The sequence below is a fragment of the Mirounga angustirostris genome, unplaced genomic scaffold, assembly GCF_029215605.1.
Source record: "Mirounga angustirostris isolate CCGP_5_RB_7025 unplaced genomic scaffold, mMirAng1.0.hap1 SCAF_15, whole genome shotgun sequence".
Taxonomy (NCBI): Eukaryota; Metazoa; Chordata; class Mammalia; order Carnivora; family Phocidae; genus Mirounga; species Mirounga angustirostris.
The window spans coordinates 5,856,249-5,877,632 of NW_026991723.1; the positions used below are offsets into that span (position 1 = coordinate 5,856,249).

Below are 21,384 nucleotides of genomic sequence, written 5' to 3' on the forward strand. Positions count from 1 at the left end.
AACTCTAAGCTGTGTAAGAATACAAAATATAAATTGCATAAACAAAGTCACTTTGATGGAGGATGTGGGCATTTATCCCAGATAAGAGCATATGCTGAAGGAGAAATTAAACAGGCACCCATTTTTCTTCAGGGAATCATTACTAATGGTTAAAAAGCCCAGAAGGTAAAGCATTAGCATATATGGACACTGTAAACCACCAAACCAAAACACTCCCATGATGCTGCACTGACGCATTTGGCTAGACTGCCAGCAAACAAAGTATAGGGCAAATTGTAATGAAATGCTGCCTATTTCAAGAGGCACATTCTAGGTCTTAGCTCAAGGTCAACAGTACATTACATGATTCAACATTTAATACCTACAGGTCTTACAACAGGTTAGATGGTTACTTTACTTACGGTAAGCATAAGTCTGTCACTGCTTAAGCAGGACACTGCTCTGCTACGTGACCTTGGCAGTCGCCTAACTTCTCTGAGCCTGTTTCCTCAATGTAACAAATCCAGTTGGACTACATGATCTCTACGGTCCTTCCAGCTCCAAAAATTCTATGAGTCTATTATAACTTAATTGTTTTTGGGGAATACAGCTCTGACATGGTTTTTATGAGTTTTAAATAAAAAAATAAAAATAAAAAAATTGGTAAAGCTAGAGTCAAACAAGTTCATCTTTCTGAATAGTTTCGATATCTAAAGAACAGAATCACAAAAGAATCGTGCTCATATCTACTTTGTCTAACGTGCTAAAATCAGTGTGATACGCTACTAATATGGGATACTTCAGAGGTGGCTAAGAATCACAGAATCATGGAGTTTTTGAGCTGGAAGGAAATTAGATTTTTGTTATTGCCTGATGGATTTTTGAGTTCCAGACCTACCTTCTTTGATCCTCTGCTCTACTTGGCTCTCTGGCAACACAGACCTGGCTAGGCAGAACTGGCATTGACGCTAGGTCAGTGTAGAGTGAATAGTTCAAAGTATGGGGAAATGAAAATAGCAGAGGAATGGCTATAGGAGAGAAGGGAGCAGTGGAAAATTTTAGTCAAGGAGGCAGCCGATGCAGTTTTATTTCATAACTGTTACTACTTATCAAATGGTATGCACACTGAGTTTATGAGCTTATTAATGTCAGTTAGATACATTTTCTTTGCGTGTACACCACATGTCAGTGCAGGAGACACTCCTCCTTCAACGTTTCATATACTGACCACGCATGTCTCTCATCATCTCCACTCAAAGTCAACTGAAAGTAACATGGGAGCTGAACGAGCTAATAAAGTAACAGCACAGAATGCAGAAGGGGGCTCAAGAATTGTGGAAAGAGAACCCAATGAAAAGAAACCAATGCAAGAGCAGGCTCTGATGTACCTAAGACACTTTGGTATCAGCGGGGTAAGGAAGACACTCAGGACTTCCACAACTGTGTATGAAAGTTTCTTTCAAGAAACTTCAATTTATTGATTTACCCAAATTAATTTTATTTGGTATCAAAATTCAGAATTGATTTCCATGTTAAATGCCAATTTATCAGAATTATTAAAAGAAACTGCTAATTTAAAAGTTATACCAGAATAAGTGATTTGGAATAAGATTTATGTAATAATAAAATTATTAATAATAAGGTTCTAGAGTGTGACCGCAAGTCTGCAATCTGGGTTTAAAGTCAGGCAGTTAACCTCAACACGTACCCATTAGGACTACAAGGTCAGCTGCCCAGGGTCCTAATCAACACTGTCACTTTCCATGAAATCTCTACACTTTGCCTATGCAAATCCACAGAGCTGAATTTATACCAAAAAGCAGGGTGGGGGGAACGGAAGTAGTATAAAGTTGTGCTCATTCAGAGGGCAAAGCATAAACTTGCAGTTTTTGGACTCGTGGGCTTAAAGCAGGTGGGGATCCGTGCTACATCAGTGGCAAGAAAGGAAGAAGACAAGAAGACAGAAAAGCAGAAGAGAGAGGTGACAGTCAAAAAGGTTAAGAAGTTTCTCAGTTTTCTAACGCAACAGAAGAAATACGTAAACCTCCAGTCCAGGCGCTATCTCCCCAGGACTAGGTCAACGGTCAACAGTCACTGAAGACTTACCTGTACCACATGCCAGTGCCGGTGTCCAAGCAAAGTGCTTAAGCCCTGAGACTCCAAACCGCTGTCCGCAAAGGGGCTCTTGCCGGCACCAGCCTTATGCTCAGAGTGTGCTGAGGAACTCCTGGCACTCTGGATTTGTGAGGCCTCACCACAGTTCAAGTACAACCGATCCTCCCCCTGAAGTAGCACTTGCTCCTGGTTACTCTAGATGAGGGAGAAAGGAAGCGGAGGGCAAAGGAAGAAAGCAAATAAAACCACCTGATATCAGGTAACGGAAAACCAGTAATACCTTGATTTGGTTTTATCACAGGAAATGCACCATGTATCTCAACGTCGCTTTTACTCACAGACGACAAGACTACATAATGATCTCATGCACTGTTATATTTAGAGGGAAGAGGCAACAGTTTAACGATTACTTCCCAGGGCAAACCAAATTTTTGCCGAAGTCTGTTTTATCATAGATGCCAAAATGTGACCCAGTTTATGACGACGACAAGAGTATCTTTTCATTATTACTCCAAAATGGCAATGCTATGAGAGATTTTCCATCTGAAAACTGAACAGAACTACTCATTATCTACAGTTTACAAATGAGTTTCACATAAAATACCTCACAAATGGTGGCAAGAAGACATATCTGGTCAAACAGTTTGGGTGTGTGTGTGTTCACCGTGTGCCCACCACATGGCAAGAAGGGGAGGACTGTGGACGGGGATACCAGATGCTAAGGATCTTTTAAACCACAGGGAGGAGGAAGAGTAGCCCCAGTCTGTGAACAATTCAATACTCACTTGGGTAAATGCTTGGTTAGTGCCAAGGACTGTGCCAGGCTCTGAGGGTATTTAGATTAATAAGACAATTTCTCCTCTTAGTGATGATGCCCTGGCTCTCAGTTAGAAGGCCAGTATTCTCAATTGTGGGCATATTATTCACTGACTATTCCATCAAGCTGAAGAGCACCTCAGCCCCTCATCTTTCCATGGTAGTCCAAATGTGGTCTTGACATAAAAATCCTAAAATTTGCCTTTAAATTATAATTTGGGATGGGGGAGGGGAGGAAGAATTACTCTACTCTTGTTTTTCTGGGGATCCTTATTCTTCAACTACAGTCAAGAAGTCTCAGATCCAGGCTACTGTCATATTCTTTCTCAATGTATTGTAACTGTAAATGTTAATTAGAAACTGGTTCCGAATATTTAAAAGCCCACTGATGGCAGATATTAAGGCATATGCTTCTAACATGTAACACCATTATTATATATTAACAATACAGGATATTAATATGTTCTTTCAGATTGATAAAACATGAGGAGTTTATATTACAATCTGGGGCAGTGTTTCCCAAAGCAGGTTTCTAGTCATATTTTTTTCAAAGCATTCCTTAGAAATTCATAGTTAAATAAGGCTGGGAACACTGTTTTTCATATACCAATTCCTGGATTTTTATGATGCACATTAGCATATTAAAGACCCCAGAGTCCTATAATAAAGAAATCTGCAGCTTTAATTTCTTTATTTCATTTGATGAAATAGAACTTTTACATGACAAAAGAACTTTTCCTTATTCTGTGTATATGCTACTGATTCTTCTAAGTAGTGCCTTGTGGAACACACTCTGGGAAATTATATTTAAAAAGAGACTAAATTAAGTTATTCAAGTAAATCTGTAAATGCTGCTTTCCCTCAAATTGCTTGTGATCCTATTAAAAAACAACAAAAAACAAAAGCTGCTGAGAAGTAAAATTTTGGTGTAAATTATTATTAAGAAACAAAGAATCACAAAAAATATACAAAAGAAGATAATCCACCAATTTTAGGAGAAGAATCTGATAGTCTACTATGAAGGCCACTAAAAATAAACAGTTGTAATTTAAAACACTTACCATACAAGGGTTTACAGTGAGTACACTCTTGATAAACTGAAACAACAGAATGCCAGGCTGTTTAACTATACTCTTGGAGTCGGACTCAATTCCAGTGTTGTGAGCACCAAATCCACTGACTACCCATAGGTGATAGCCTTCTGCACCCCAGCTCTTGGAGAAGGGGAAGAAAAATCAGGTCAATGAAGTTTGTTATCCTTTCCTAGCTTCAAGTATTCAAATCCTGAAACAACCAACAATAGCATTACCAATGACTTCTAAAGACTGGAGAAACTATGAGAATCTGTAGCCCTTTCCAGTGGAAACCACCATCACCGCTCTCCACCTGGAAGAGTGAACACACTACATACCAATCTTCACCCCAAATCCTAAGAAATGCCGACTGCTCTCTATAACTTCTCCATTAATTTAACTGCCTCTCAAATACAAAGAAATTCCTTGCAGAGGAAGACCCATGTGACCCAGCTGAAACTTGACAAAGCAGCACCCAAAACAGATGCAGTCTTGTACAGAGCAAAGAACACTCAAATGGAAGCTACGAGACTAAGGTTTTCATTCCAGCCAAGCTGCCATCCTGCTGCAGTACCTTGGTTAATTTACTTGGTTTTCTCAGGGTATACGTTTCTTCCTTTACAAAATGAGAAGGTTCAAATAAACTCTCCAGGGCCAATTTTAATATTCTGTAACTACATTCCATGATAGCTTTTTAGTTTTTTGTTTTTGTTTTAAGGTCCCAATCTACAATGTCAAGAAAATAGTAGAGGGAAAATAAATAGTTGCTAAATTTCAAAAGCTTCATAGAAGTTTGGCTCTCCCCCAATAAAAGTTGAACAGTTAACTAAAATGCTTTGATTCTTAGCTTGTGATTAAAATATCAACCTAGTGAGGCTAAGAACACTGGTTCTTACACGCCATTCAGAAGCACTGAGGGGCAGTTACAGAAATCATTTGTTCAAAAACTTATTTTAAAATATGGAGGTGGAGCTAGACAGCAAATGGGCTCCTTGGTGCCGCTACTCAAGGCAGCCATGGTGGTTTTAATTCTTCAAGAAACCCGAGATCAGAAAATGCCCTCCTCTGTGGAGTAAGGAAGAAGGTAAATGAGTGAGCCTCACAGCCACTAATCTCACAAAGATGGCGCACAGAAGGGCTACAGGAAGAGAATGTTCTTATGTAAAGACAGGGGTTACACCTCACTGTTTTCTACAGAAACTCTTAAAAATATGTAATAAATAAAAATACTGTTAACAACAGTGACTTTAATTCCCTTGACAGAGATCTATGGGAAGTTTTAAAAATATGCTCAAATAATGTCAAATTCCTCAGGAAAAACACTCAATGAGCAGTTCACTTCATGTTAAAAGAAAAGAGACCATGAGAAGTGGGTGCTAGTGAGTCACATAAGGAATTGAGGTATGCTCTGGAAAAAACAAGGCCTGATTTGAATAGTCATTATGTTCACAAAGATGGCGGGGTGTGCTAGACACATACAAGCAAAACCAAAAGCAAGTAAGTACTGAAAATTGGGCAGCCTGATTTTTAAAAATACTTTTATCAAAGCAAGAACTGTATAAGAAGAATCTGCTGAGATTAAAACAGCTTTGTAATTTTATCAGGCCAAGAAGAGAAAAAAAGGGCAGAAGAAAAATCAAAGTTTCTCACACTATAGAAATATATACATTATATATATGTATACATATGTGTATACATGTATGTATATATGATCTACACACACACTTTTTTTTTTTTTTTTTTTTAAGTAGGGTCCACACGCCCAGCATGGAGTCCAATGCTAGGCTTCAACTCACAGACCCTAAGATTGAGACCTGAGCTGAGATCAAGAGTTGGACACTTAACCAACTGAGCCACCCAGGCACCCCACACTATACCAGTATTTTACAGAAAGTACTTACCATAGAGTTGATCTTAAGGGGATCTTTTTTGGTACCATCAGACCTATAACTGTAACAGAATAGAAACTCGATTTAAAAAAGTCTTCTATTACATGTAATATTTGGCTTTAGTTTTTTAAAAACTCAAATTGATTCTGTTCCTTTAAACAGAAACACATAATAATGCATGAAATAGAGGAGACTGCTGGTTGATATACCTGGGTAGATCACCTAGACATAATCTTTCAGGTCCTGAGTAACTTCTTGAAAGGGTCATGCAGTTTGGGAAGGAGTATTCACTTTGTCAGGACTGAGGTTCAGAGTAGCATAAGGAGTGGGCAGAGATATCAACCCAACAAGATAATACAATTTTCCATTTCCTACTAGTTACTTATGTACATGGCTTATTGTTCTTATTAGATCATAAGCTACTTGAAAGCAAAATGTATCTGATTTAGCCTTGAATCTAACATGCTATCATATGTACCTAAGGGGTTCAACAAACAAATGCATTTTACCGAATAAACACTGAGTTTTAAAAGGATGGATGTTTAGAGAATCAGCACATTCTGAACAAATTAGTTCTGAACCTTACGAGCTGTTTTGGGGTTAAGCATCAAATAAGGCAGAAGGGTAGCTGTAGGACACAAAATTTCTGTATATGTGTATTTTCTCGGAGATAAATGGAGTTATTTTATCTAAAACTTGTCTTTATTCACTCACGCAAAATCTCCTCCAAGGGTACAAATCAGCTGGGCTCCAAACACACTCCATAAAGAAAGGCCTCCATTTTCCCAGGTCACTATCACAACACTATTGTCAGGAGACCATCTGACCAATTTAACAGCTCCTGTTTTGTTCCAAATATCTGTTAAGAAATTGTGAGAAGAGTTAAAAACAAATGATTCCTTCAGAAACACTTAGAATTTTTTTTATAATCTATCCTTTTTCAAGTTGAAATGAATAGAAAGACATGTCTGCTTCAAATAATGAGATGAATCCTACTCATTTAAGGTCACATAAAATGAGTAAGGCCATTAGCCTTGATTGAAGCAGAACAAACGCACCTGCCAAAAAATTTAAAAGAAGTGAGAGCCATTTTGGGCCACTGTCAGCCCGAGTAACTATAATTGTGTCGTTTTAAAAGTCTTTGGCTTTGGCCAATTCAGTTTCTGTAAAATGGGGATAATGCTTCCCTTCAATGATTCAACACTAAATGTCAAAGTAGTTTGCAAAGTAGAAAGTGTTTTAAGATGTAAAATAACGTCGTACCACTATCTTCATGCTCTAATGGCAATATTCCAGGGATCCAAGTTAAAATAAATTGAGGTTAAACTTCTATTAGGATTACGTAGGTAAACTCCAGCTTGAGTACTCCAGGCATTCATATCATCTTTTAACTAATAATTGTTCTTTCAATCCCATAATTTCACTGTGTAGTAAAACCCAAGTTTCCCTACTGCAGAGTATTTTCTGTCAGCAATTCAAAACCAGCTATCGTTACCACTTTCTTTAAAATTCTTTTCATTTGCAGTATTAATACATTTTGGCTATAAAACACAGAAGATCTGCTACCAAAGGGGAGGTATATAGATTTTAGTCTACAGAAGACAGGTTTGGTTAACAGAGAGGGACTCCCTTCTGCCTATGTTTGAATCCTCACATTAGCAACCCCCACCATAATGAATAACCCTGTTATTCTTGCAGATGAAAAATGGGAGTATACATAAGAAACATCATATACTTTACACCTGTCCAGGGGAGAAATTTAAAAACAAACCAAGGGGGCGCCTGGGTGACTCAGTCGGTGAAACGTCTGCCTTTGCCTCAGGTCATGATCTCAGGGTCCTGGGATGGAGCCCGCATCAGGCTCCCTGCTCAGTGGGGAGTCTGCTTTCCCTCCCCATCTGCCTCTCCTCACCTCTCATGCTCTCTCTCACGCATGTGCACGCTCCCTCTCTAATAAAATTTTTAAATAACAAAAATAAAAACAAACCAAGAAACACAAAATCAAATTGAAGTTTACAAAATGAAAGCAATTCCATGTGCAAGAAAAAAAATATGGGTATTCACTATCATAAAAGGATGTTAACTGAAAAGGAGAGGTTATAAACAGTGTACCTATTACCCCACGTGAAATACATATACATATGCATATAATATGCATACCCACTTTCCAAGCATTATGCACATATTAAAATCTAGTTGCAGAGATCTATAATAAAATATTAATGGTGGTGAATCTAATCTTCACGTGTCAGGATTACAGGAAATTTATCTAGGTGGTAACAACCTACAATGAACGTAGATTTTGATATAATCTGCATATTGCGAAAAATATTAAAAAGTAACCCACAGATGTTTTGTTACAGAGCTGAACTTACAAGAAAGAAAGGGGTCCAGAAGCCAAAAGAAAAGAGAAAACCTAAAATGATATTGGTTAGTACCTGGGTTGAGAGTAAAGGGCTGGAAGCAGGGAGTGGAGAAAGCTTGGAAATACAGGGATAGAAGGATGGGATGAGACCGAGCAATGACATCCTAGAGGAAGACAAAGAAGGCGTCTGAGTCCAGCATGACATTGGGAGTGAGAAGAGAAGCTGAGGCATCACGCAAGGACTCCTGAGGCACCACGGCCAGTGAAACTCAGCCAATGCAGCCTGAAGGAAACAAGGAAGCTCATCCCTGCTTCAGATATATTGTCCTCCTACAAGTCTCCTATAGTAAGCAGGTTTATAGCCTAAAGCAAGCTGGCAGAATTTGGAGAGAGTCAGTAGGTAACCAAAGGGAGAAATGGCATTCCAAGGGCCTGAGAAAAGAACAATCTGAAGCACTCCATACAGTGCTGAACAGAAGCAGTGAGGTGCACGTCCTGCAATGACGGACATGCTCCTCCTTGCTGGGTGTAAGAGGCAGCCCCTAGCTACACGGGGCTACTGAACATGTAAATGTGACCACGCAACTAAAGAAATAAAGTTATTTTTTTTTAATTTCAATTAGTTTAATAAAAATAGCCAAATGTGGCTGGTAGCTACTGGGCAGGGCAACTTAAGTATGGATAAAAAATTAACAAACAGGGGCGCCTGGGTGGCTCAGTCGGTGAAGCGTCTGCCTTCGGCCCAGGTCATGGCCCCAGGGTCCTGGGATCGAGCCCCACGTCGGGCTCCCTGCTCAGCGGGAAGCCTGCTTCTCCCTCTCCCTCTCCCTGCCGCTCCCCCTGCTTGTGCTCTCTAATAAAAAATAAAAAATCTTAAAAAAAAAAATAATAAACAGATAAAAGGGCCAGAAATAACAATCAAAATTCATATCACTCTATTCTTGCAGGATGCAAATCTGTCTTTACAGAAAAATACATGCAAGCCTTTAAAGGCTATCCAGTGAGAATGATAAAGACTTAAGGAGCAAATTTCTATTTCTGGCAGGAGAGCAATTAGACACCTGAAATGACTCTCCACACTGAAACAACGAAAATGCTGAATAGAACACTGGGGCGCTTGGGTAGCTCAGTTGGTTAATAAGCATCTGACTCTTGATCTCGGCTCAGGTCATGATCTCAGGGTTGTGAGATCGAGCCCTGCATCCGGCTCCACACTGGCCATGGAGCCTCCTTTGGATTTTCTCTCCCCCTCTCCCTCTGCCCTTCCCTCCTGCTCAAGTACACATTCTTTTTCTCTCTAAAAAAAAATAAAATGTTGAATAGGATACTTAAACACCTCAAAACAACTAAAAATTCTGGGAGGTAAGTGAGTGTACAAAGGGCTTCTGCCCTGAATTTTTCTGCCAAACCCTGGAGCCCCTGACTTCTATTTCTGATGACTCCCAGCACATGAGGGACAGGAGATCAAGCTCAGAGCTTGGCCAAGGCAGGGTATCTAAGAGAAGATACCACGTAATGGGTGGGGCACAGAAGGCTACATTCATGGTGTAAGGAAGAATGAGAAATAAACTCTACCATGTGGAAGGTAAAGAAATAGCAAAGGATACTTTGTTTTGTCCAAGAATGGAAAATAAAGAATCTCCCCCTGAGAATCTGCAACCACAAGTCAGTCCTCACTCTAATTTGTAATTTGTACAACTTGTATGATTAAAAAAAAAATTGCAAACAGAATATAATGCAAACGGTCCAGACTGATGTAGTACTCTCACGTAACTTGCCATAAACACACACAAACCCTCTTTGGAAGAACTCAAATTCAATTTAGGTCACAAAGCATTCAAACAAGTAAGTTTGAAGGAAATTAAGCAGCTCTCAGTAAAAAATTCTAAAATATATAAACAAATTCATGAGAACCCAAACTCAGAAAGAAGATTTCAGATACTGAGATTAACAAAGAATATAAAAGCCATTTTTTAATACCTAAGAAAAGAATATTGAAACTAGGAACAGGATGCATACAGATTAGAAAAAAGAGCTAAGTAAACCCTCTGGAAATAAAAAATACAGTAATTAAAAATGGACAGATTAAGTAGACTATTAAACATAAATGAAGAAAGAATTAGTGTATCAGAAGACAGGGAAAAACTTTCTAGAATACAGTCCAGAGAATCAAAAAAATGAAAAATGTTAAAAGGCAGGTTAAGGAACCTGTAAAAAGTCTGATTAGATTTCCAGAAAAAGAGATTAAACAAGAGGCAATATTTAAATAGAGAAATAATGGTTGAATATTTTCCAAAAGAGCTGGACAATATGAATCCTCAGATCCAGCAAGCCTGAATCTCAAACAAGATTTTAAAAAAAGGAAAAAAAATTAGAAAATTCTTCACCTTCCAAATCACAGACGAAACCACCCCAAAGACAAAGAAAAAGTCTTAAAAGTAGCTAAAGAGAAAAAAATCCAATCTCCTGAAAAGGAAATATAACTCGACCAGAGTTCCCAAGAGCAACAGTGAAACTGGATGGTAACAGTAACTGTCCATCCAAAATTGTATAAAAAAGTTAAACCATAATTAAATTACAAGGGCAAAATACACACATTTTCAGATCCCACCCCTCCCCCCAAATTGAGTGTATCATCATAAAAAATTTCACTAAAGAAAATTCTGAAGAATGTACTGCAGACAGAAAATGGTCTCAAGTGGAAGGTATGAGGTGTTAAAAAAGACATGATGGGGAAAAATACTGGCATACATGTGGGTAATACTAAGTCAACATTAACAGTTACATATTTAATGTTTCCTGAGATTTTGACATGAGACACCTTAGCTTCCCCTCCTTGAGGCTAATGAGAATTTTATTACTGAATTAGATTTAGATGGGTGCCCTCAATTTTTCTGACTTTTTTTTTTCTGACCCAAACATCAGAGAAGTTTGTATAGTTATACAGCAATTATTCTTAATATAGGAGCATATCTAAATTTGGGAGAGGAACAGAACAGTTTGAAAAGGGTCCCAATTACTAACCCACATATAGAACACAGTACAATATCAAATTCATGAGACATGTAGTAATGAGATTCTACAGTGACCTCTGCAAAGGTCATTGGCTTAAAAACACTGATTCATTCATCACATTTGTTAACTATGTGCCTCTCACTAAACTGAACTTGCTTGGTGTAAAGAGATAGATACATCCTACATTCTTACCATGAAGCTAGCAGAAAATAAGACCTGTAAGCCGCTAAGTTCAATAAAGCATTATCAAAAAGAAAGATGTTATATGCAAAATATAATGAGGCACAGGAGGGAATGGTATTCTGCCTAGTTCACAAAATGAGATTTCATTTAAGCTTGAAAGACCAATATATACAGACCCTCCCTATAGAAATATAGGACATTTCAGGTAAAGAGAACAATAGGAGACAATAGCTGACTCTCAAGAATCTGCAGGTAGTTTGGTAAAGTGTCAGACTGCAGTTCCTAGGTCTATGTGCAGGGTATCCCTGAGACAATCTTCAAGAGAAATACAGTAATATATAGTATCTGATGAACACAATGTAAATCATCAGCTCCAGGGAGTTCACAGCTGCAACATGAGATTGCAACTACATTTATTCTGATGCTGTTACACCTTTGTGAAGATGGCTTTTTAGGAGTTGTAGAAAAAGTGTCATGTGAAAATCAATGTGGAACAGGAAATATGACTGACTGTACCCAATCGGACTCCAAGGTTTGAGAAACTGTACAGTGTCCAATAGGCACAAACATCCTATTAGCAAAAAATATTTTAAGAATAAAAATAAAATATTATTTTTCTTTTCATTTATGTGTCTTACTTTTTGAAAATGCTACTACAGGATTTAGACCTAACTACTTAATAAACAGAACTTTTGGCATTTAACATAGAGGTAGTGTGGTAAAATTATGGAGACCCTAAGGGCTGAGTGAACCAAGAAATGCTGCCAGAAATAATCAGCAAAAGACCTTACATGCCACCTGTGTGGTAGACACTGCTGGTTGGTTAATACCACATCTATTTCCATCCTCGTTCTCCCTTGCCCACTTCTACCATAAAGGCTAGGAAAATCGCAAGGTTAGCTAATGAGACATAATTATGGCCAATCAGATGTGAGTGGAAGATAGCTAGAGCAGGTAGGAGGTGGGAATGCTTCTGAGAAACCTCGGCTTTCCTGATCAAAAAACCAAATATGCCGTTTCTTCCTTTCTTCTTTACTCAAATGCAGAAGTAATGCTTGCAGCTCAGAAGCTACCCGAGACCATGAAGGAAACACCAAATGAAGGCCAGCAGCAACTCATCTCTGGATTTCTTGCTAGCAGAGAAAATAAACCCTATTTAAGCCACAATACCTTGGGTATTCTGTTAGTTTTGGTCAAAAGCATTTCCAATGACAAAGACTTCAGACTTAATCCCATGAGGGTCCACTCAAGATTCACTAAGGGGTTCAGAAAGACACTGTTTTGTTTACTTCTGTCTATCCACCAGTTAGAGCAGTGTCTGGCCTACAAGTATGTATTTGATAAGGATTTGCTGAATGAATAGGTTGAATTGGAAGGCATAAAATAACAAAGGCAATGAAATCAGGTAAGAGACCAGAGCAAAATCCCTGGGCCACACGAAATACAGTTATATGTTTTAACTGTATTTGACCTACAGCATGCATCATTTAAAATCCAATCACTACACATACCATTACCTGTACATTAAAAATTAAAAATAAGGAAAAAAAGGACTCACCAGGATACTGTTTTGCTGTTAGCTCTAGTTTATGAGACAGCAGCATAGCTCCAGTGGTGTTATCTATTGTATATACCTGTACAGATCCACTGTGAAAAACAAATAAGCTTTTAATGAAAAAAAAGATAAATACAAATACAGAAAGCATTATTATGGAACTGTTATGTTCTGTTGGTAAGAGCGTAAACTAAACCAAAACCATTTTGTAAATAATTTGCAGTCTCATAAATTTGAACAAACGCATTATTTGTAATCCAGTAAAATTCTCCCTCTAAATATATTCCAGAAATATCCTTGTCTATGTTATCAAAAGCTATGCACAATGTTCACTATAGTATTGTGTATAAATGCAAAACAACAGAAGCAACCTGAATGTCCAGCAAGAGAAAGGAAGCATAAACTGTGGAATACTCACATAGTAGTCTAGCTACAGCACTGACAGGACTTTATAGACACATGCATTAAAACAGATAGCCAGTATGTATATATGTAGTATAATTCTGTTTCTATTCAGTCAAAAACATTCAAAACATAGTAAATACACTTGTGGTAAAAATGCAACAAAGAACTAATGGACACACCATCTCTGGTGGAGAAGGATATTAAAAAAGAGGGGGAAGAAAGGGGTTGCACCCGCCCTGGTAATATGCTATTTCTCATGCTGGATGGTAATTTAGACAGATTTTCATTTTATTATGTTTTCTATCCAATACCATTTTTTGCATCTACACACTATATATGTTATTCTGTGAACATGGTATATATAATGATTTCATTTAAGAAATCTTAACAAGGGCCAAGTTTAGGAAGGGCCAGAAACCAAAACTAAAACTTTGTAATATTGCTTCTAAGCTACATTTCAAAATTGATCTATAATGATCATAAAAAATACCATTTTTGCTTACGGAACTATTTTCAGATAAAAAATTTAACACAAATGTTGTTCTGACCCATATCCAGCCTGGTCAGCTCTTCTCAAGGATCAGGACTAGGACTCAATAAAACACCTGCACTAAGAGGCCACTTGAACTTACCGCACAGCTCACTGATGCTGTGTTTTTAAATCTTTTTCCACTCTGTTTCATTCTGGATAATTTCTCTTGCTATGTTTCTCAAGCTTATTATTCTTTTCTTCTACAATGTTTGATGTGGATCTTTTTTTATATCTTCCATATTTAATACTCAAAAGAGACCCTCTCCAGCTCTCTGGAGTTCCTTCTTTGTGCCACTCTGTTGTCTTTTGCTGTACATCCTGAGTCCTCGCTGCTTTGGTCTCCCCAGATTTTCACTTCCCCATAACTCAGGCAATCTGCCAGGTTCTGTCTCCCCAGCCTCGTGCTGCAGCCTGGAAACTCTCTCAAAGTAATTAAAGCTGAGGCATTTGTAGAATTTTATTTGTTTCCCACCTTTCAGGGTCTCGAACTCATATTGTCTTTTTTTAAAGATTTTATTTATTCATTTGAGACTCAGAGAGAGAGAGAGAGAAAGCATGAACAGGGAGAGAGGCAGAGGGAGAGGAAGAAGCAGGCTCCTCGCTGAGCCAGGAGCCCGATGTGGGGCTCGATCCCAGGACCCTGGGATCATAACCTGAGCCGAAAGCAGATGCTTAACCATCTGAGCCACCCAGGTGCCTCCCTCGAACTGATATTGTCTTACTCTTCCATATTTTTGTCCATTTTCTTCTCCACGTGGGAGAAAGAATCTGATCTGTTATCCCACCTTAGGCAGAAGCCAAATGCCTAGGAATAGCTATCTTTCCAGACTACCTGCCCAATTAGACACTGCCAGCACTAAGTAGCTAGCAGGTATTTACTTGTTTTTCCTTTGCACCTGACAACTGTCAAGTGGGAACTCTGGGTTGCTGAGCTCTAACAAGTCAGTGAGAAGAGTCCGATATTTCTAATACAAGAAATAGGAGCTAAGTCAACACTTAAAAAAGACTGACAACTAACCTTTTATGTATTCTGTGATGCCTGTATTGTTTAAATTATTTTTATTTCCATTTCTCATTAACCCATTATAAGAGAAAAATATTTCTTCATGCATAGCACACTACTCACTAATAGAGATATGGCTATAGTCACAAGTGACAAAATTTAGTATCACTCATACAAGGACATTACTGCTCCATGGTACCCCGGCAAGTACACAACATCCCATGATAAAAATGTGTAACCAGCATTTAGTCAAACCCTTTTTTTTATTTAAAGACTGTATTTATTTCAGAGAGAGACACAGAGACAGTGAGAGAGAGCATGAACGGGAAGGAGAGGGAGAAGCGGACTCCCCACGGAGCACAGAGCCAGACGCAGGACTTGATCCCAGGAGAGTTAGGTTGTAAGACTGATCCCCTTGCAAACTGACATCCTAGAAGAAAGTCACCTTCTTACAGAACTCGAAGGATACCAGCTACAATTGAGTGTGTTCAGGGCAATTAATCCTGGTAAGGGCTGGAAGACCAGAACTAGAAGCCACTGGTCTGTCACGTCACACAACTACAATCCAAAATTTCCACCCCAACCCAGGGGTCACACCAAAAAAAAAAAAAAAAAAAAGGCTGGTACTCTCCCAAATGAAGAAAAGTGAGATGACAGAGGCCGAAGGCCGAGATTCCACCTTCACTGCCCGAGGGAAGGGCCAGACTACATCTCGTGGGTTCTCCCATCCAGCCCCGGTAGCCCCATGAGGCCACCCTGACTGCAGGCAGTGTGGTATGGGGCACCCCACTGCTCCTGTCAGATGCTCATGTGTCTGACTGGACTGGCTCAACAAGAACCAGCTTCAAGGTTCCAGTCATGACAGGTTTAGAGGAACTAAAAGCCACTCTGAGGGAACGAGACACATTCAGAATGCAGGACATTCTATAAACAACCAGCCTGAACTCTTAAAAAAAGTTAATGTCATGAAAATAAGAAAAAAGGTGTACAGGTTGTTACAGGAAAAAGGTGACTACAGGGAAACAATAACGAAATACAAATCATTAATTCTGATTGACTCTGGTTAAAACAAGGAGCTATAAAAGAAATTCTGGTGACAACTGGGTTAATCTGAATATGGATTGAGAATTAGATCTTATTTGGGATTTATCATAATTTTCTCATGCATGACGAAGATACTGAGTTATCTAAGAAAATGTTCCCCCTTTTCTGGAAACCAAGAAACAATGTAATATCTGTTAAACAGCAAATCAGATAAATTATGATACATTCATATACTGGAGCACTATAAATCAATCAAAACATGATTTTCGCTACTGGCAAATCGCATGGATGAATTTTACAATGCTGACTGAGAGCAGCAAGACCCAAAACATATTCAGAATTCTATTCCCATAGAGTTCAAAATCAGGTAAAACCACATTATGCTCTTTAGGAATGCATGCGGGGGTGGTAAAACTATAAAGACAAGGAAATGATCATCACAAAGACAGGAAATTGGTTACTTTTAAGTGTTTGGGGAGATGGGAGTTGTGCTGTAGGAAGGAACAGGGCTGAAACTATGATCAGCTTGCAAAACTCTATTTCTTAACCCAGTTGTGCACAGATGGCTGTTTGTATTATAATTATTTGTAAAACTGAATATTTGGACTATGCACTTTCCTGTATGTTTTTATTTTACAATATGAAAAAGGATATTATAAATTTTAAGCCAATTTATTTGACAGTAATATGAAAGATACCAATTCCTAGAAAAATATAACTTGCCAAAATGACTTAGGATCCTCAAAAGCTGAAAACAGAGCTACCATATGACCCAGCAATTGCACTACTAGGTATCTACCCCAAAGATACAAATGTAGTGATCCGAAGGGGTATGTGCACCCCGATGTTTATAGCAGCAATGTCCACAATAACCAAACTATGAAAAGAGCCCAGATGTCCACCAAAAGATGAATGGATAAAGAAGAAGTGGTGTGTGTGTGTGTGTGTAATGGAATATTATGCAGCCATCAAAAGGAATGAGATCTTGCCATTTGCAACGATGTGGATGGAACTGGAGGGTGTTATGCTGAGCGAAATAAGTCAATCAGAGAAAGACATGTATCATATGACCTCACTGACATGAGGAATTCTTTTTTTTTTTTTTAAAGATTTTATTTATTTATTTGAGAGAGAGAGAATGAGAGACAGATAGCACGAGAGGGAAGAGGGTCAGAGGGAGAAGCAGACCCCCGCTGAGCAGGGAGCCCCATTTGGGACTCGATCCTGGGACTCCAGGATCATGACCTGAGCCGAAGGCAGTCGCTTAACCAACTGAGCCACCCAGGCACCCTGACATGAGGAATTCTTAATCTCAGGAAACAAACTGAGGGTTGTTGGAGTGGGGGGTGGGGTGGGAGGGATGGGGAGGCTGGGTGATAGACACTGGGGAGGGTATGTGCTATGGTGAGCGCTGTGAATTGTGTAAGACTGTTGAATCACAGATCTGTACCTCTGAAACAAATAATACATTATATGTTAAAAAAAAAAAAAAAGAAGAAGAAGAAGAATATAGCAGGAAGGGAAAAATGAAGGGGGGGGAATTGGAGGGGGAGACGAACCTTGAGAGACTATGGACTCTGAGAAACAAACTGAGGATTCTAGAGGGGTCGGGGGTGGAGGGATGGGTTAGCCTGGTGATGGGTATTAAGGAGGGCATGTACTGAATGGAGCACTGGGTGTTATACACAAACAATGAATCATGGAACACTACATCAAAAACTAATGATATAATGTATGGTGATTAACATAATAAAATTTAAAAAAATGACTTAGGAAAAGAGAAAATCTAAACCTTAAATCTACTTTTAAAACTGAATTGAATCAGTAATCCAAAAGTTCCCACAAAGAAAATTCTAGTCTCAGATAGCTTCATTGACAAATTCAAGCACACACTCAAAGATAAACAGAGAAATTGAGGAACAGCTCTTCAATTTGCTTTCTGACACAAGCATAACCTTGGTTAATTAGCAGAGTAAGAAAAAGAAAAATTATAGGTAAAATGTGCTAATAAACATAGATTTAAAAATTCTAAACAAAATGTGACCAAATCAAATCCATAAATATGAAAAAATACTTTTCCTTCTTTCCTATACTAAGCTAAATTTACTTCTATTTCTACATTTATCTCCTGAGAAGCAGTGTGTTGGATTCATCACTTCACAGATTGAGTGTAAAGAACACTCCAAAATTTCCACCCCAACCCAGGGGTCACACCAAAAAAAAAAAATTATAGGTAATGTGATGATTTATACTATTGTATATTGTGTATTATTGTACACAATAGTGTAAACAATAGTGTATTATTTACACTAATCAAAATACTGTGATACTGAACTTGATGTAGCTAGAAGTAATACTAGACGTATGTTCTATAGAACTACTAAGTCTCATTTTGAGGGCAAAATGAAATTTCATATTTAAGAGAATTTTGAAGGCTAAAAAAGCACTATACATATTGTAAGGCATTACTATTAAGATTCTAATATAATCTTTTTACTTGATCTAGAATATAAGCTCAACAAAGTCAGGTATCTTATTCTTTCCTAACATATCCCAAGTGCTTAGAATTGTGCCCGGTGCATGGGAGACACAAAGATATTTGTTGAATGAATAATCTGTATTCACTTTTACTTCTAAAACCTGCATTATCAGAATTAAAACAAGAAATTGATCCTATGTGTGAGCTTTAAATTTGCTCATTAAGGCACATCCACAAATTCAAAGGCAATGTCAACACTGATGTCTTAAAAAGGATTATTTTTTTTCTTTCAAGATTTTATTTAAATTCTACTTAGTTAACACATAGTGTAGTATTAGTTTCAGGGGTAGAATTTAGTGATTCATCAGTTGTATACAACACCCAGTGCTCATCACAAGTGCCCTCCTTAATGCCCATCACCTGTCTAGCCCATCCTCCCCTACCAATCTCCATTCCAGCAACCCTCAGGTTGTTCCCTACTGTTAAGAATCTCTTACGGTTTGCCTCCCTCTATTTTTATCTTATTTTTCCTTTTCTCCCCGATGTTCATGTTTTGTTTCTTAAATTCCACATGAGTGAAGTCACATGGTATTTGTTGGGGCACCTGGGTGGCTCTGTCGGTTAAGTGTCTGACTTCGGGTCAGGTCACGGTCTCGGGGTCCTGGGATCAAGCCCGTGCCTGCTCAACAGGGAGTCTGCTTGTCCCTTTCCATCTGCCCCTCCCCCTGCTTATGCTCTTTCTCTCTCAAATAAATAAAACCTTTTTTTAAAAAAAAAGACCTCATACGGTATTTGTCTTTCTTGGGACTTATTTCACTTAGCATAATACACTGTAGCTCCATCCATGTCATTGCAAATAGTAAGATTTCATTCTTTCTGATGACTGAGTAATATCCCATTGTATATATACCACATCTTCTTTATCCATTCATCAGTCGACGGACATTTGGGTTCTCGCCATGTTTTGGCTATCATGGACATTGCTGCTATAAACACTGGGGTGCATGTGCCCCTTCGAATCAGCATTTTTGTATCCTTTACATAAATACCTAGTAGTACATTCGCTGGATCACAGGGTAGTTCTATTTTTAACGTTTTGAGGAACCTCAGTACTGTTTTCAGAGTGGCTGCACCAGTTTGCATTCCCACCAACAGTGCAAGAGGGTTCCCCTTTCTGTGTGTCCTCGCTAACACCTGCTGTTCCCTGTGCTGTTCTGACAGGTGTGAGGTGGTATCTCATTGTGGTTTTGATTTGTATTTCCCTGATGATGAGTGATGTCAAGCATCTTTTCATGTGTCTCTAAGCCATTTGTATGTGTTCTTTGCAGAAATGTCTATTCATGTTTTCTGCCCATTTCTTAACTGGATTTTTTATTTTTTGATTGCTAAGTTTGATTAAAGTTCTTTACAGATTTTGGATACTAGCCAGAAGAAAGGATTATTTTTAAAAAAAGAAAAATATCTTCCTGATCTTCTTTTAAATATAAGGAACTTAAATTTAGGCTGACTTAATCTTTTTAATATGTAACTCAATTACAAGTTCCTACCACTGAAGAAAAGCTCACCTTTAAAAGCTTACCTTTAAAACACTCAATATTCTAAATCTCCCTGTTTGCTTCAATCTAATAAAATGCTTTCAGATTTTATATTAAGGCTGATTCCTAAATTATGATAGGCATGAAAAAGTTTACATGTTTAGAACACTTTACATTTAAAAAAAATTAAAAAAAAACAAAGCTCATTATTTTTGACGATGACTCTTAAAATGAAAAAGTCTATCAATTACCTTGCACAACCAAATGCCATGAGTCGATACTTGTTATTTACTGCTACACAAGTTCCATCAACAACATCTTGTGGCCAAACTCCATGAAGCTGCTATAATAAAGAAAAATAATGGTTTTAAAAGTGCTGTCCAAATATACTGTAATCAGTATAATTCTCCTTCAATAAACATACAGTTTCATTCAACAAGTATTCAATAAATGAATGAAATTATTAAGCTTATATGTTATTTTATTTTCAATACAGAAAACAGAATAGATTCAGCTCCACTCTACGTTTTTATTTGTCAAATCAAGGATGTCTTAGATTATAAATTCTAAGGCAAAGGTCATCATGACTATTAGTTTAATAAGCACAAAAACACAACACACTACAATATAGAACTATTTTTGGATGATTGCAACAGTAAACACTACAAGATCCAATTACAGCTCTGTTTAAAATACTATAGATTTTATTTAATTCCCAAATGAGCTATATAATCAATTATCTAAACATGGCATATCTGCTTCCTTTTTTGTAGGAATTTTAATTTTCAATTTTAATAATAAAACTACAAACTATTTTAGATGACAAAAAAGTGGTAAAGATAGCACTGAGCATTATTTCCCTGGACCACTGCTTAGATTAAAATTAACTGATTTCTGTAACTATTTTCCAGGTGCCGACTATTCACCCAGCACTGCTCTAGGTGCTGAGAATGTGGCAGATATTCAAAAACACCAAAATTCATGCCTTGTATCCTTGCCTTCTATTTGTTAGGAGGCGGTCAAGTTAAAAAAAAAAAATTGTACAGTATACTGAGATTGGTAAATACTATAGGAAAAAATAATAAAGCAGTGATAAGAAACAGAGAGTATGGGAGAAGGATACAATATTAAACAGTTCCCCCCATGCAGGTACATTTTGAGGAAAGTACTCAAGGAGATGTAACAAGTACAAAGGCCCTACTCTAGTACCATTTAAGCATGTTCTGAGTACATCAAAGAAGCCTATGCAGATGGAGTGGAAAGCAAGGATGGAAGGAGTAGTAGTAGTAGTAGATGAGGTCACAGATGTAAAAGGAGGCCAAATTTATAGGGCTTTGAAAGCCACTATAAAAACTTCTTTGGCTTTTTCTCTAATTTATATACAGGGAGTCATTGG

The 21,384-nt window shown here is 37.9% G+C and overlaps 1 protein-coding gene across 9 annotated transcripts in view; it reads right to left on the reverse strand.

The window, feature by feature from the left end:
- The window catches only part of RIC1 (RIC1 homolog, RAB6A GEF complex partner 1), a 166,632-nt gene that overhangs the window by 33,289 nt on the left and 111,959 nt on the right, over nucleotides 1–21,384 (reverse strand). For all 9 annotated transcript variants that reach the window (XM_045882150.3, XM_045882147.3, XM_045882148.3 and 6 more), the window contains 6 exons: nucleotides 20,240–20,331; nucleotides 12,994–13,082; nucleotides 6,587–6,731; nucleotides 5,885–5,933; nucleotides 3,972–4,124; nucleotides 2,086–2,289 (listed from right to left, as the gene is read on the reverse strand). In XM_045882150.3, coding sequence (XP_045738106.1) covers nucleotides 2,086–2,289; nucleotides 3,972–4,124; nucleotides 5,885–5,933; nucleotides 6,587–6,731; nucleotides 12,994–13,082; nucleotides 20,240–20,331 — 732 coding nt within the window. The remainder of the gene's footprint in view (nucleotides 1–2,085; nucleotides 2,290–3,971; nucleotides 4,125–5,884; nucleotides 5,934–6,586; nucleotides 6,732–12,993; nucleotides 13,083–20,239; nucleotides 20,332–21,384) is intronic.